At 34.1% G+C, this 13,397-nt stretch overlaps 1 protein-coding gene across 3 annotated transcripts; it reads right to left on the bottom strand.

Annotated features, from left to right (window-relative positions):
- Nucleotides 1-727: 727 nt before the first annotated feature.
- Nucleotides 728-11,380, bottom strand: LOC140841094 (E3 ubiquitin protein ligase RIN2-like). 3 transcript variants are annotated; one of them, XM_073208288.1, is made up of 13 exons: nucleotides 11,222-11,380; nucleotides 9,658-10,086; nucleotides 9,256-9,333; nucleotides 8,729-8,815; nucleotides 8,525-8,646; nucleotides 3,708-3,804; nucleotides 3,520-3,625; nucleotides 2,968-3,125; nucleotides 2,687-2,824; nucleotides 2,537-2,604; nucleotides 2,225-2,452; nucleotides 1,576-1,918; nucleotides 728-974 (listed from the first exon to the last, which is right to left on the bottom strand). In XM_073208288.1, exons 2-13 carry the CDS (start codon nucleotides 9,895-9,897, stop codon nucleotides 918-920), a joined length of 1,722 nt encoding a protein of 573 aa, XP_073064389.1. In that variant the 5' UTR covers nucleotides 9,898-10,086; nucleotides 11,222-11,380; the 3' UTR covers nucleotides 728-917. The 3 variants fall into 3 exon arrangements, with proteins under 3 accessions (XP_073064389.1, XP_073064391.1, XP_073064390.1); XM_073208290.1 differs by having other exon boundaries at nucleotides 9,658-10,023; nucleotides 11,222-11,369; XM_073208289.1 differs by lacking the exon at nucleotides 11,222-11,380 and adding an exon at nucleotides 10,902-10,917.
- Nucleotides 11,381-13,397: the final 2,017 nt, after the last annotated feature.

Genomic DNA, 13,397 nt, shown 5'->3' on the forward strand with positions numbered 1-13,397 from the left:
CGATTTTGATTTTTTTTAAAAAAATAAAAAAAATCAAATAATAATAATAATATTTTAATTTAAACACATAATAACAAAATCTCCCTCGTATTTATTATTTAAATTTGAAAGTTTAGTCATCGAAAAATAAAATATATTTACTAAATCAAATAAACAATTATTTAAAAAATAAAAAATGTTCAAAATAAGTATCAAATTATGAAAATTTATGATATAAATATACAATAAATTTTTTTTTAAACATAAAATATATAAAAAATGTATGCAATATTTATTAATTATATAATTTTTAAAAAAATTTAAATTTCGAGTCAACTCGAACCCAACCCGATCATTTTTTTCGGGTCAGCTATCGGGTCCAACCCATACCGAAACCTAAATCTTATTTTTTTCGGGTTGAACCGTGTCGGGTTGGTGGATCGTGTCGGATTTTGACACCCCAAAAGAGATCATGGTGACTAGCATTTAAAGAACAAAAAGTTTAATTGAATTTATGCATATATACTCTTCAAAATACAGCTTAAAATGTATTATTTAGTGGCAATATCCCCTATTTAATTTTTTGACTCATTCTTCGTTTCAGAACAAGATTGTTGTTAGATGCAAGTGAATAATAATCAAATATTTGTTACCAAACTCTACATTTCTCGATTCATCCTCCATCATAACATTAGCCTGATTTCTTCGTATCGATCCGCGATGAGTTCAAGTGAAGCAGAGGCTAACCTTTATTGAAACTGCTTATTTTCATATAAAAGTTAACGTTTACAGATTGTACTTAGAGCAAAGTTTTTACTAAACCATTTTCTATATACAACACAATGAACCTTGAAAATATTTGGTGCAAAACCAGATAAACTCACCCATTACTAAGGCCTTGAAGAAGAAAATTGTGGAGGTAAAGGAACAAACTAATGTCACATTTGCAGAAGATTATTCACAGTCACTGTGGCAGAATTTGTCCGCTGCAAATCCTGCGTGCATGTTCCAGACCAGAATATTGAAGATTAGATAAACTTTAGAGACAAAGCAACATAGAGAAGCTAACTTAGGATGCATATCATCGTATCATAAAGCATTTTTAGTTTCGACTAAACGGACGCGCGTCTGAGCAATTTGCAAGAGTCGGTGTTGATGACAGAATCCCTTGGCTCCTATTGTTTTATCTCATCAATTGCATCTTCGATCACTAAGCCCAAAATGTTTCAGGGACAATATGTAAAAAAATCGTATGTTTTTTTTTTTCTGTTCAAGAAATACTTCATCAACTGTGTACTGAGTCGTGGAAATTTCATCAACAGAAGTTAAAATTCCATGATAACCTCGACTCTCCTAATGACCAGGATGGAGGTTCAATATTTGGGGGAAGGTAGCAAATTTAACTCGGAGATGAAGCCATTAGGCATGAGTGCTGGAAGTTCTCCCAAACTCAAGTTTCTTTAAAATATGTAATTTTTTCTAAAATAGTAGATTTCGTACCCAACATATATAAAGTCCTCCCATCAACTAAATTTCTATGTCAACTACTCACAAGAAATCGATTTAAACAATTCAAAATATTGGAAGTCTTTTTACCTGGAAGATTATGTCATCAGGGATGTGTGGCAGAACTTCCCTAACTGTCTCGGCCATGGCAATTATGTTTACTAAATTGTCATTTGTACCAAGTGACGTTGACCTCAAATGCAAACCATCAGAACCTCGAGGATATCTTGCGGAACCAGTAGAAAGGGCTGACCGGGACGTACCAGCCTGAGAGGAATTCGGGGGAAACAAATTCCATGTAGCATCTTCAAGGGCAGTCTGAGCATAAGTTTCTCCTACAGCTGCAAGTTGCCTCATTACCATCTGAACTCGGCCAAATCCAGATGGGCTAGTTCCGTCTAAACCCAACCAACTTGGACCAATTCCTGTCCCACTGGTAGGAAAAAAGGGTTGAAACAAAAAGCCTTGAAAATAATTACCTTCAATTTAAACAGACACTAGCGTAAACAACTGAAATAGAACCATGCATAAGCCGGCCCGCCATTTTGGCGGTGGGTTGGGAAATGCGAAACTCAACCCATCTATTTTACATGGCAGGGCGGGCCGGCCCATCTCTAACCACAATGCTATCCGTCGTCTACCTACCATTTACATCAACAATAGGCTACTCTGTTCTTTCCCAGAAAAAACCACCCGTATATAATGCTGATAATCACTCAAAAATCAAGAGAACCCACACCTCCAATCACCAGTCTCGGCATTCTGAGACTGGTTTGGAAAGACTCCAGGGTGCATGTTATGACCGGGAGGATTTGGCCTATCAATTCCAGTACTCATTTGACGAGCAAGCTCCTCGTCTCGTGACATGTCTGGAGTTCTGGTATTTATCCCACTTTCAGCTCTGCCTGTAAAAAGTGGCTTACGACAAGTGGGGCATGAATAACTCTCACTTAAACCTTGGTCCAACCTGTCATCAACAAGTCAATCAAATGCTACATCACAAAGTTACACATGAGACATAAGCATTTTGTAGCATCCTTTAAAAGCATACCATGATCTCAAGCATGCAAGATGGAAAAGATGACCACAAGGCAGCTTCTTAGCTTTTGCCATTGGTTCCTGTAAATTATTGATGAATCATATATGTGGACATTAGAGACATAACTAAGATAGGAGAAGTATCATGGGTTATAATAATTACCCTACAAATAGCACACTCATCATCATATGCTCGAAGATCTTCCGATGTTGCATCAGGAAGTGCTCCGTGAAGGGTTCCCAAAGCTATTCGCAGTTTTATGAAACCTCTGACACGTTTCACAGTTGCACTTAAAAGGGCCTAAGACCAATACAAGAGAATATAAATGCAGACAACAGGAGTAGAAAAATGAAGTAGCACCCAAATCAATAACAGCTATACCAATTTGAATACATAGACTACGTGGAGATCTAATTGCGGTAAAATTTAAAAGAAAAATTTACACGGATATTCAGGCAAAGAATAGCATCTACAAGATGAAATGCCATGCCATGAAGCCACCAAATATACAGATAATGAGCAAGAGCCATTAACAAAGTCATTATGTCCAGGAAAAAACCCAAATTCCGGATGAGCATGCCTTTCCATTCCTCCAACGAACCTAAGAGCACAACACAATGTCAGAATATAAATGACAATAAAAAAAATTTATGATAAAATAAATTCAGTTCATACTTGAGCACACAGAAAAAATACACTTTTTCTCAAAAATCAATAACAAAAGAGAAACATGGACTCGTGTGATCTCATTTGAGTTAACACATGCAACTAGAGGCATTTTAATATCTTAAAAATAGCATAAACACAATCCTAATTGATGTCGTTCAGTGCAAGCTCAACGATCAGAGATTGTCTTGTATTTGGACATGTCAGTTCATAAGTATGTCAGTTTATATGTCAGTCTGAACTTATAAACTGACATGCTAAAAAATCCTTAATCAAAAGAAAGACAAATTACCAAAATAAAAGGTAATTAAAAAGCACTTTCAACCAACCCGTGGGGGATATATCAAAAATTTTAGATAATCGACAATTAGCACCATCTCCTGCAGCGTGATGCAGCCATATCTCAAGCAACTGAAACCCATGAACCACAATAGCCTACAGATAAAAGTAACTTAACTGTAAGCTAAAATCAAGTGTTCCATATTTCAACGATTTCAACCATAAAAGTGAAGGCTACCTGTAATGTCTCAAAACCAATGCTAGAAGGCTCAAAAAACAATAACAAAGATATGGATGAACTGGTTACACTGTATAGTGTCAGACACAGCAATATCCTGGAACAAGAGACTGTGGTTAAACAATGCAAATAATAGCTAGAATTGTTTTGCTTTATTCAATTAGTTACAAGAGACTGTGGTTAAATATCTTCACTTCGCAGTTCATCATTGAATCACTAAATTCAGGAAAACAAAAAGCTACCAACATGAGTCACAGCAAAGTAAGAGATGCACTGCACTACAATTTTCACCCATAACTAGAAAATATTATCCACTGTCCAACATATTGCATCTCAAGTTGGTAAGTATCTGGTTTGACCATGGATTGAGCCAGACCTTTAAAAAGCACGCTTTGGTAGATCTACCACTATTTGCTAAGTGTGAGAGGCTTTTAACAACTATCTTGATTGCCAAGCTAATTTGGACCAAAATAGCCTCCAATTTCTTCAAATATATATATATTCCATTTTCCAAAAATCATACAAGTCAAATTTTTACAAAATCTGGCTATCAACCAAGAAATTTTAAATCCTATTTTAAGTCATATAAAAATTTCTTATCAAAAAATGTATATGATATATACAATACTTCAATTGCTCGCACTGTGTAACTAGTAAATATAAATTTGACCTCTCAGTTGCAGGATTAAGGGCATAACTGATAAGTGCAACAATTGCATTTATATCACTGTTTTTATGCGTACTTACGTCATCGTTTCAGAGCAGAATTACGTGTTTCTGGTTGTTTTTAGTGTCGTTTGCAGGGATATCAGTGAATAGTGATACATGCAATTTGGGGCAAAGGACGATGAGGAATGGAACAAGTTGCTAAGGAGAAGTGAAGATATAAATGTCGAGGCAGAAGTTCACGTGCACCACACGTTTTCAGAGCACCCCCGCGCGCTCCAGAGTGCACCCGCACATTTTCAGCGCGCCCCCACACTCCTGAGACACAAAACATCTTCTCAGGACAAAACTTGACGTGCGCCCGCGCGTCCGAGATGCCACACCAACACCCCGGACAGAAGTAAGCGTGCATCCACACGTTCCCAATGCGCTCCGATGCGCCCCGATGTGCAGAATACGGATTCTTTGGATTTCCTCGAGTATAAAGAGATGCAACCCTAGGTTTGGGGGTTATTATTGAGAGCCGCACACACGCACAAACTCTGAGACGAGAGGAGAGCGATAAACTTGAAGAACGAAGACAAAGATCTTGAAGAATGAAGGCGAAGAACGCATATTCCAGAGACGGAGACGCTAATTCAGCTTCAATCTTTCATTCTTTCTTATTCTTTTCTTATTATCATATTTATTAAAAGCGCTAGTGCGCCTGAGTAATAACCTAGGCTCAGCACTTGAAACAAATGCGTTTAAAGCGCGCCTCAGCCTAGACGCGAGACATCCAATAAGCACAAAAGAAGCGTGTGCTTTAAAGAATTGAGATGATGTTTTGTAGTTAAATAAAAATGAACTCAAGCCCGACCAATTTTTAAGCTCAATTAGCAAAGTCCATAGCTATTTAATGAAAAAAATCCTATCGTCACTCATTTATACAAGACTTTTTTATCAGAAAGTTTAGATGTTCTCTATGCAAACTTTTGTTGTAATCTTCCCCTATTGTCAGTCATTCTATTGAATATGATTATCTACAATGTTTCATCTTCTTACAGTATCATCATTATAAATCAAATAATGTTTTTTTTGTTAAAAAGAAAAGGAGAACTAAAATAGAAAAAACATGGAGTGATGCAGACAATTTTGAAGAAGGATATGCCAATGATACTGGGTAACTGTGACACAAATATGTTTTCCATCACAAGGTAAGTTCTTGTCATTCAATGATCTAATTTCTTCTACACTCATGACTCACTATTGTTGTGGAAGATGATGATATGATTTAGATATTTGAAGTTTTTTTTCTTAATATACTATGAATTTATGACTAACTAATGAATTTTATATGATTAACGTTTTTTCTACTTATGATTTATGCTACATTATCTATTAATAAATTTTTATATATATTGTTTGCTATCTTTGTGAAAAATATTTAATTTATGTAATATTATAATATAAATCACTTTACATATATTGAATTTTAAAATTTATACCAAATGCATTTTAATTCGATAAAGCGTGTGTTTCATCTTGCGCGTCACGCTCCAGGGTACTCTAGCGCTTTAGTGCGCCTTGCGCCCTAAACAAGAGCACCCTAGCGCTTTAGTACGCCTTACGCCCTAAATAACCACACTTATTATTATATTTCCTTAGTTCAATGTGGAAAAACATGTCTAGTTTTGCATATTATTTTGTCATGAACTAATTCATTTGTCTAGAGAACGACATAACTTAGTCGAAACTACATTTTTGAATCGTTGATTTATATATTCAAAAATTGCTTATTTTTTATTTGCATTAATTGATCAATAATTGAATCGTTATATTTATTCGAAATTTATTACTCGAGAGAGGAGATTTTGAATAGGATCATATGAAAATACATTGTTAATGTTAGGGAAATGGTGGTGGAGATGCGCCGTGGAAGAAAACTCTCTTTGGAAAAGTGTTGTGGGTAGCATCTATGGATTTCATGAAAATGGTTGGGACGTCAAGGTGGCAAGGAACACGACTTTCAGAAGCCCTTGGAAGTTTATTTCTCGATCCCATTCGACTTGTCATTTACTCATTGGTACATTGCTTAAGGGGGGGAATCTAATTAGGTTTTGGGAAGATAGGTGGGTGGGTTTATTGCCATTCAATATTGTTTTTCCCCAAATTTACTTACTATCTTCATTCAAAAATAAACCTGTTTCTCATTTCTTCGCGGTGTCGAGTACTCAAGGTAATGAAGTCATTTCGTGGGATGTTCGGGAAATCGAGTTGGGAGAATACACTGCTCTTTTGGGGGTATTAGATTCAGTAACTCTGAGTGTAGGGTCTGGGGATGTCAAGGTTTGGTTAGGAGACTCATCCGGTGTTTTCTCTGTCAGTTCTTTCTACTCATCATTCTTTCCGATTAGTACTAACCCTATTTTTCCTTCTTATCATAACATTTGGAAAGTACCTATCCCACAAAAAGTGAAAGTATTCTCTTGGATAGTAGCTTTGGGAAAATTGCCAACTTGTGACAATTTACAGAGAAGAATGCCTAATCATGTTTTGCGCCCACAGTGGTGTAACTTGTGCAAGAAAAACGAGGAGAGTCAGGATCATATTTTGCTTCACTGTGCTTTCACAACGAGCATCTGGGTTAAGGTAATGCAGCACTTGGGATTCGAGTGGATATTTCCAGCATCATCAAGAGACATGTTTATTTTGGAACATGGATCTCTCACAGGAAAGGGGTTTAAAGAATTCTGGTGCATAATAATTCACTGTGTTTTTTGGTCGCTTTGGATGGAACGCAACAACAGAATTTTCAACGACACAGAAGAATCAGGAGAAGTTGTATGGGAAAAGATTAGATTCAGGGTGGCGACGTGGACGATTAGATTACCAATGTTTCGGAATTATCTCATTTTGGATCTTGAGAGGGAGTGGTGTTACATTTTATGTTGAACGATTAATTGTTGTAGGTAGATGTCGTATTTCGTGGATGGCTCATCCACTTGGTTAGTGAACGGGTTGAGAGCAGGAAGAATTAAGAATTCTTGGTTAGTGAACGGGTTGAACTTATGAATATATATAGATGTCAATAATATTATATAGAGTGGAGACCAAGTGAACTCACACCTCTCAATTTTTTCTCCCATTGATTTTTCATTGTTTGTGCGCTTGACTTTATTTTAGTCGTTAGTCCATAATAAAAATTCTTCTTAAATTCTTTAAATAAAGTTCACCTGTTTTAATTATTTTTTAATATAATTTTAAGTATAGGAACAATATCCGTACTTTATCCAATACTAAAACCTGATACCGTACACTTACGGTAAGCAATTGTGCAACAATAACACGGTCAAAAGTCACAGTAGATGTTGCAAATGAATCAGAACGATGCAGAATGTTAAGTGCTCAATGGTTCAAGGCATTGTACAAAATGCAAAGGTAGCAATGAGGTTAAAACAGCAAGCTGGAGGGAATTTAACAGGCGCAACAGTAATATATTACCCTTCTAGAGAAAACGAGGTCAAAGGGAAGAAAGACTAGAAGAATACCAAAAAATGGTTTTGAGTACAGGAGTTCAATGGCCTTTATTAGACAGCTGACCAAATTGTCGGCGACACTGAATTTGCTGAAAGGTTCCCTGTCGCAACTCTCGAAAGGTGAACCCACCACTTTTCTCCCTTAAAAACAAAGTTACGGGAGTGCAACCAATCTAGAGAAAGACACTACTAGAGTATCATTCCCATGGTAGATGACTAGCAAATCACACATTTCTTTCCACACAATGAGCGGTAGACAATAAGATGACATGAAAAGGTAAAACCTTAATCCAAGTACAAGATATTTGTTTTCAGGATGCTTTCAATAAGTCATAAACCTTAAAGCAGGTTAAGAAGCTAAAGTAAGTGGGTAAGTTTTTCATTTTCTTCAACACTGGAGACGACATGAAAATGTACAACCTTAATGCCAGTGCGAGATATTTGTTTTCAGGATGCTTCCAAAAAGTCATAAACCTTAAAGCAGGTTAATAAGCTAAAGTAAGTCGGTAAGTTTTTCATTTTCTTCAACACTGGACAAACATTTAAAGGATAATAGTGCTTGAACGATCCTCGTGTTGCTTGATGAAAAGTACATTTTTAGATATAAGCACGAAGCAAGGCGTTAGAAAATACCAGAGAACGTCAAGAATGAAAACAAGTAACAACGCCGAATACACACGGAAATATGTCCCTGGAGTAGCAGAAGGAGAAGCATTCAAGCGTTCAAGTCGATCCCTAGCTATTGCTTGAAACATCTGCATAATATGCATGTTACTTTAAAAAAGTATAAGCCATCACCTCTCAGTTAACTGCCGGGGCTTAGAAAATACTAAATACCTTTAAGAAACAAAGCACAGCTAACCAAGTTGACCATAGACCAGCTTGAAATATTGTTGGGGGAACTACTAATGGAAGAAATGTCCCCTGTCAAAAGCACATTAGGCACAGCATTTCAACACACACAAACAAGTACAGTAGAATTCACTATAGGAAAATAGTAACTAATCTGGTTTTTACTTTACAATATTGCATAGTCTATATTTCTATATTTCCAATTCCACAACAAAGTAATTAGCAAATGAAAATCTTCTGAAGAACAGTCACAAGAGAATCTAAATTAATAATAAGTTCCAAAGGTTCAACTATCTGATACCATTCACTTAACACTGCATTGTTATGCAGTGAACTTCGTCATAGATTATGCATATGATAAAGCTTAGACCACAATATCTTCTCATCACACAGTAAAATTTAACTGTGTGCCAATAGAAAAAAGGCCAAAAGCAAGGCATAAAATCGTAAACCTAATGTCTGTACAATTGCAGCAGAAGAGAATGTGTGATGTCAGTTGCTTAAGAACTTACCTTGTAAATAATGTAATTAACAAGACGCTCAAGCAGTTTTCGAAGTTCAGATGATGACAGCTCCGAGAAAAATAACATCTGCACAAAAGGAGAAGAAAAATGCCAAAAAGGTAAATGTTCTTATTCTTTCCCTACCAATCACAACAGGGACCCAAACCACAACTCATTGATGTTAAAAAAGACCTTCAATTAAAAATTGATACTCTTCACAATATTCCTCATGCATATTAACTAATATTTTAATGCCATATAAAAATACTATCAGCTAAGCTTAGATCTAACAGAATGAAATTTATATACGCCAGTTTCATTCGCAAAGGGTATGTTATTTCCTTGAGAAACAGGTAGGAGAAGTAAGCTGTAAAGCCATACTATTAATACAACCACATAAGGAGAAGTTACCTTTAGGCCCACCATTACTGTGATAAACAAATTTAGTGCAAAACTGGACACCAGCACGAGAGTGGTGTATGAACCCAAAAGTAGCTCCAAGGCACTGCTTGCATCCTCAGAATTAATAAGATCATTTACAATCAAGCTATCTGAGTTGTACTTTTCCAAGGACGCGTCTGTCCAATACTGAAGCCCAACAATGCTCAAAAAGGTGCAAACAACGGAAGCGGACAGTAATTTCACACCCATGGGAAATATATACAGATCTTCCACGAAAACCCAAAATTACCATGAGAGCAAACTTAGCATTATCCTTGACCAGCAATACCAAACATAGAATTCAACAGACCGCAGGTACAGAATCCAGATTAAATTCTGCGATCCACAAAAACATCAGTTCAAATTAACACAGAGATATCTTGGCTGCAACAATTGGTCCTGCACAATAAGTGTAACAGAGAACTATCAGAAACTGATACAAAGCCTAAAGAGCCTTTACAAAATGCAGAACATTCAAGACTCCCAAGAACATTAAGCACATTCAAACAAATGCATATTACTCAAAGGAATAGTCTGAGGATGTTATACACCCTATGGTTCTATGTCGAGTGAAACCAGAAGAAATTTTTCAATACTCAATCAAAGAGACCAAGTAGGCCTATAACCAATCTATGTAGCCAGATATGTATCAACTACAATTGGATGTGCTCCAGTCCATGGGAGGTAACTGATATATATCAGACAAGAACTGAAGCCGAGTATTAAAACACAAACAATCAGTACACACTGACCAGGTATGAAAGAAATTTGATGGAGCTTCTGAAGAAAACAGACCAAAGCAAGAGTTTTCTAGAGACCAATGGTAAGGGCATCTATAAGGTTGTTATAAAGTCAGAGCCACGCTCAAATCAAAGGGTCAATTCAACTCAAATCCAAAAAATGAAGGAATGGATAGGGAATCGATGCTTTCTTCACTGGTAGAGATAGGAATTATCGATATACTAATCATCTACTTTCAAACATTCTCCACCACAAAGAACAACATGATAACGGAGTACATCGGTTTTCAAATTTCCAAAAACCCGCAAAACTTAAAATAACACAGGAGCATAAGTACATCAAAACTAAAATTTTCAGTGGTAAACAGAAAAGAGGAATTCTGAAATATCAGCCAGCGATCACACAACTGCACAGAAAGTAAGAGTTCTAAAAAATGAAATATCACATTATAGTGACGCATAAACAACCTATACCTCAGAAGACAGCATAAATATTTTTAATGGCAACTCGATCACGATACAGTCAACTGGAGGAAAACTCAAGTCAAACCCTAAAGCCAAATCTATAACCAATAAGAAAGTAGAAATAATAACACAAATTTTCAGTTTATGATATAATAAAGAATCAAGAATTGTACAATAAAATTCAAAATGATTAATTAATATTTTTATTTTTACAGAATTAAACAACCAAATCATGAACGATCGAGATTCATAAACGAATTCATAGGCAAGAAAAACAATAATTGAATGAAATTATGCCACAAATCGATTACTACAGACGAATTTCTTACAGATCACGAAGGATGATCGCAAAACGGCGGCAAGAAAGTAGATTCTGGTAATATTTTCTTCTCGCAGAGATGAATGTTCTTGCCGGAAAGAAAAATGTGACCAAATTGCGGGTCTATAATGGCGACTTTGTCGTAAAAAAAAAAAAAACCTTTCTTTTGTTCAAATGTCTTCTTTTTTTATTATTACATTTAGTGGAATAAAAACATTTTGAGTAGATATCATGTGAGATCGTCTCACAGATCACAATCTGTGAGACGGGTCAACCCTACTCATATTCACAATAAAAAGTAATACTCTTAGCATAAAAAATAATACTTTTTCATGGATTATCCAAATAAAGATCCGTCTCACAAAATATGACCCGTGAGACCGTCCACACAAGTTTTTGCCAAACATTTTAAATTTATAATATTTCTATTTTTTAGTCAATTATAAAACCCACACTTATTAAATCATTAATCAACTAGTAATCCTCTGCATATACATTATCTTTTCATACATAGTTTGGTATACATGATAAGATAAACATGTGATATATAATATAAGGATAAAATTAAAGATAAATAAGATGTAGGATATTATATCTAATGTTTGGTATGATTTTGATAAGAGTGATTAAATTTATATATTAGATTGTAATGATAAAATAAACATCATCATAATAAATTTTATAATTTCAAAGTTGTTGCTTAAGTTCATATTTTTTATTTGTACATGTACCGATAGTGCTTGCATGATTTATTTATTTTTACCTAATTTTATATATTATATAATATGATAACTGAGCTCTTGATTTTGTGAGTCAAGTCAAATATCAATTTTTAAGGTTAATCGAGTGATACTAATAATTTTACAGAGATTTATAAAAATTATTTATATAATTATCTCAAATTCATTTATATAATTATCATATATATAATATATAAAAATAAATAAAAATATTTATTTGATTTTAATTTCTAAGCATATATTTATAAAAATCATTTATAAATTGAGGGTAATTAAGTCATTTTTCGTATATTTTATCATTAAATAAAAATTATCACACCTAATAGAAGGGACATTTTATCATTCTAAAAAATTATTTATCATTAAAAAGGTATCAAACATGGGATAAGGAAGATTATTTATCAATCACTCTCTTATCTCATGTACCAAACTATGCTTTAATATTTTTTTTATAATATATTATTTTTGTTACAAAAATTAAAGATTATATTAAAATATAAAATTTTAGAGAATTTTTTTGAGATTTTTTGATAATTAATTATAACAGTTATTTAAGTAGGTCTCTTGTGGGACGATCTCACGAATCTTTATATGTGAAACGAGTCAATCATATCGAATTCACAATAAAAAGTATTATTTTTCATGGATAACCCAAATAAGAGATTTGTCTAACAAAATACGACTCATGAGACCGTCTCACACAAGTTTTTGTCTGGTTATTTATGTCGGGTAAAATTTTGTTATATCTATCATGATATTATAAAATACAATAAAAAAATTGACACACCGTTGATAATAAGATTCAACATTTTTACATTATCTCGGGTCTGACTTATTTAATTTAAAAAATTAAAATTAAAATATCTTTCAATATTTCTATCATATAAGCCCAGTTATGCCTATGCTTGCCAATCAATGATTAGTTTTTTAAATTTAAAAATTATATATATTATGGGACTATCTATTTAGTCGTCAGCATATGAAACGTTTAGAAAAGAATTAATAAGTCAACCATTTTATAAAAATAATAGTTAAAACCTTAAAAAAGAGAAGGTAAAAATATCACTTTTTATGCTGAAAGTATTACTTTTTATTGTGAATATTGGTAGAGTTGACTCATCTCACAGATAAAGATTCGTGAGACCGTCTCACAAAAATAGGACTCTTTATTAAGAAAACAAATTCGAAAAATGCTTTAAAAAATATTAAATTAATAATATTTTAGTAATTTGTTCACGTATAACCAAATCATATTGAATGGTTATAGTTGGTAAAAGTATATGGTAGTTTAGAAAATACTAATTTGCAATATAATAAAATTATCATATTTTATGGCGAGACATATTTTTATTTTTAACATGTATATAGGGTTGGGGATTCGTAATTCTACCACCTCTTAAGTGGGAGAGTACATGTCGTCATGATAAGTAATCGAGCCTATACGAA

The sequence above is a fragment of the Primulina eburnea genome, chromosome 9, assembly GCF_022965805.1.
Source record: "Primulina eburnea isolate SZY01 chromosome 9, ASM2296580v1, whole genome shotgun sequence".
NCBI lineage: Eukaryota > Viridiplantae > Streptophyta > Magnoliopsida > Lamiales > Gesneriaceae > Primulina > Primulina eburnea.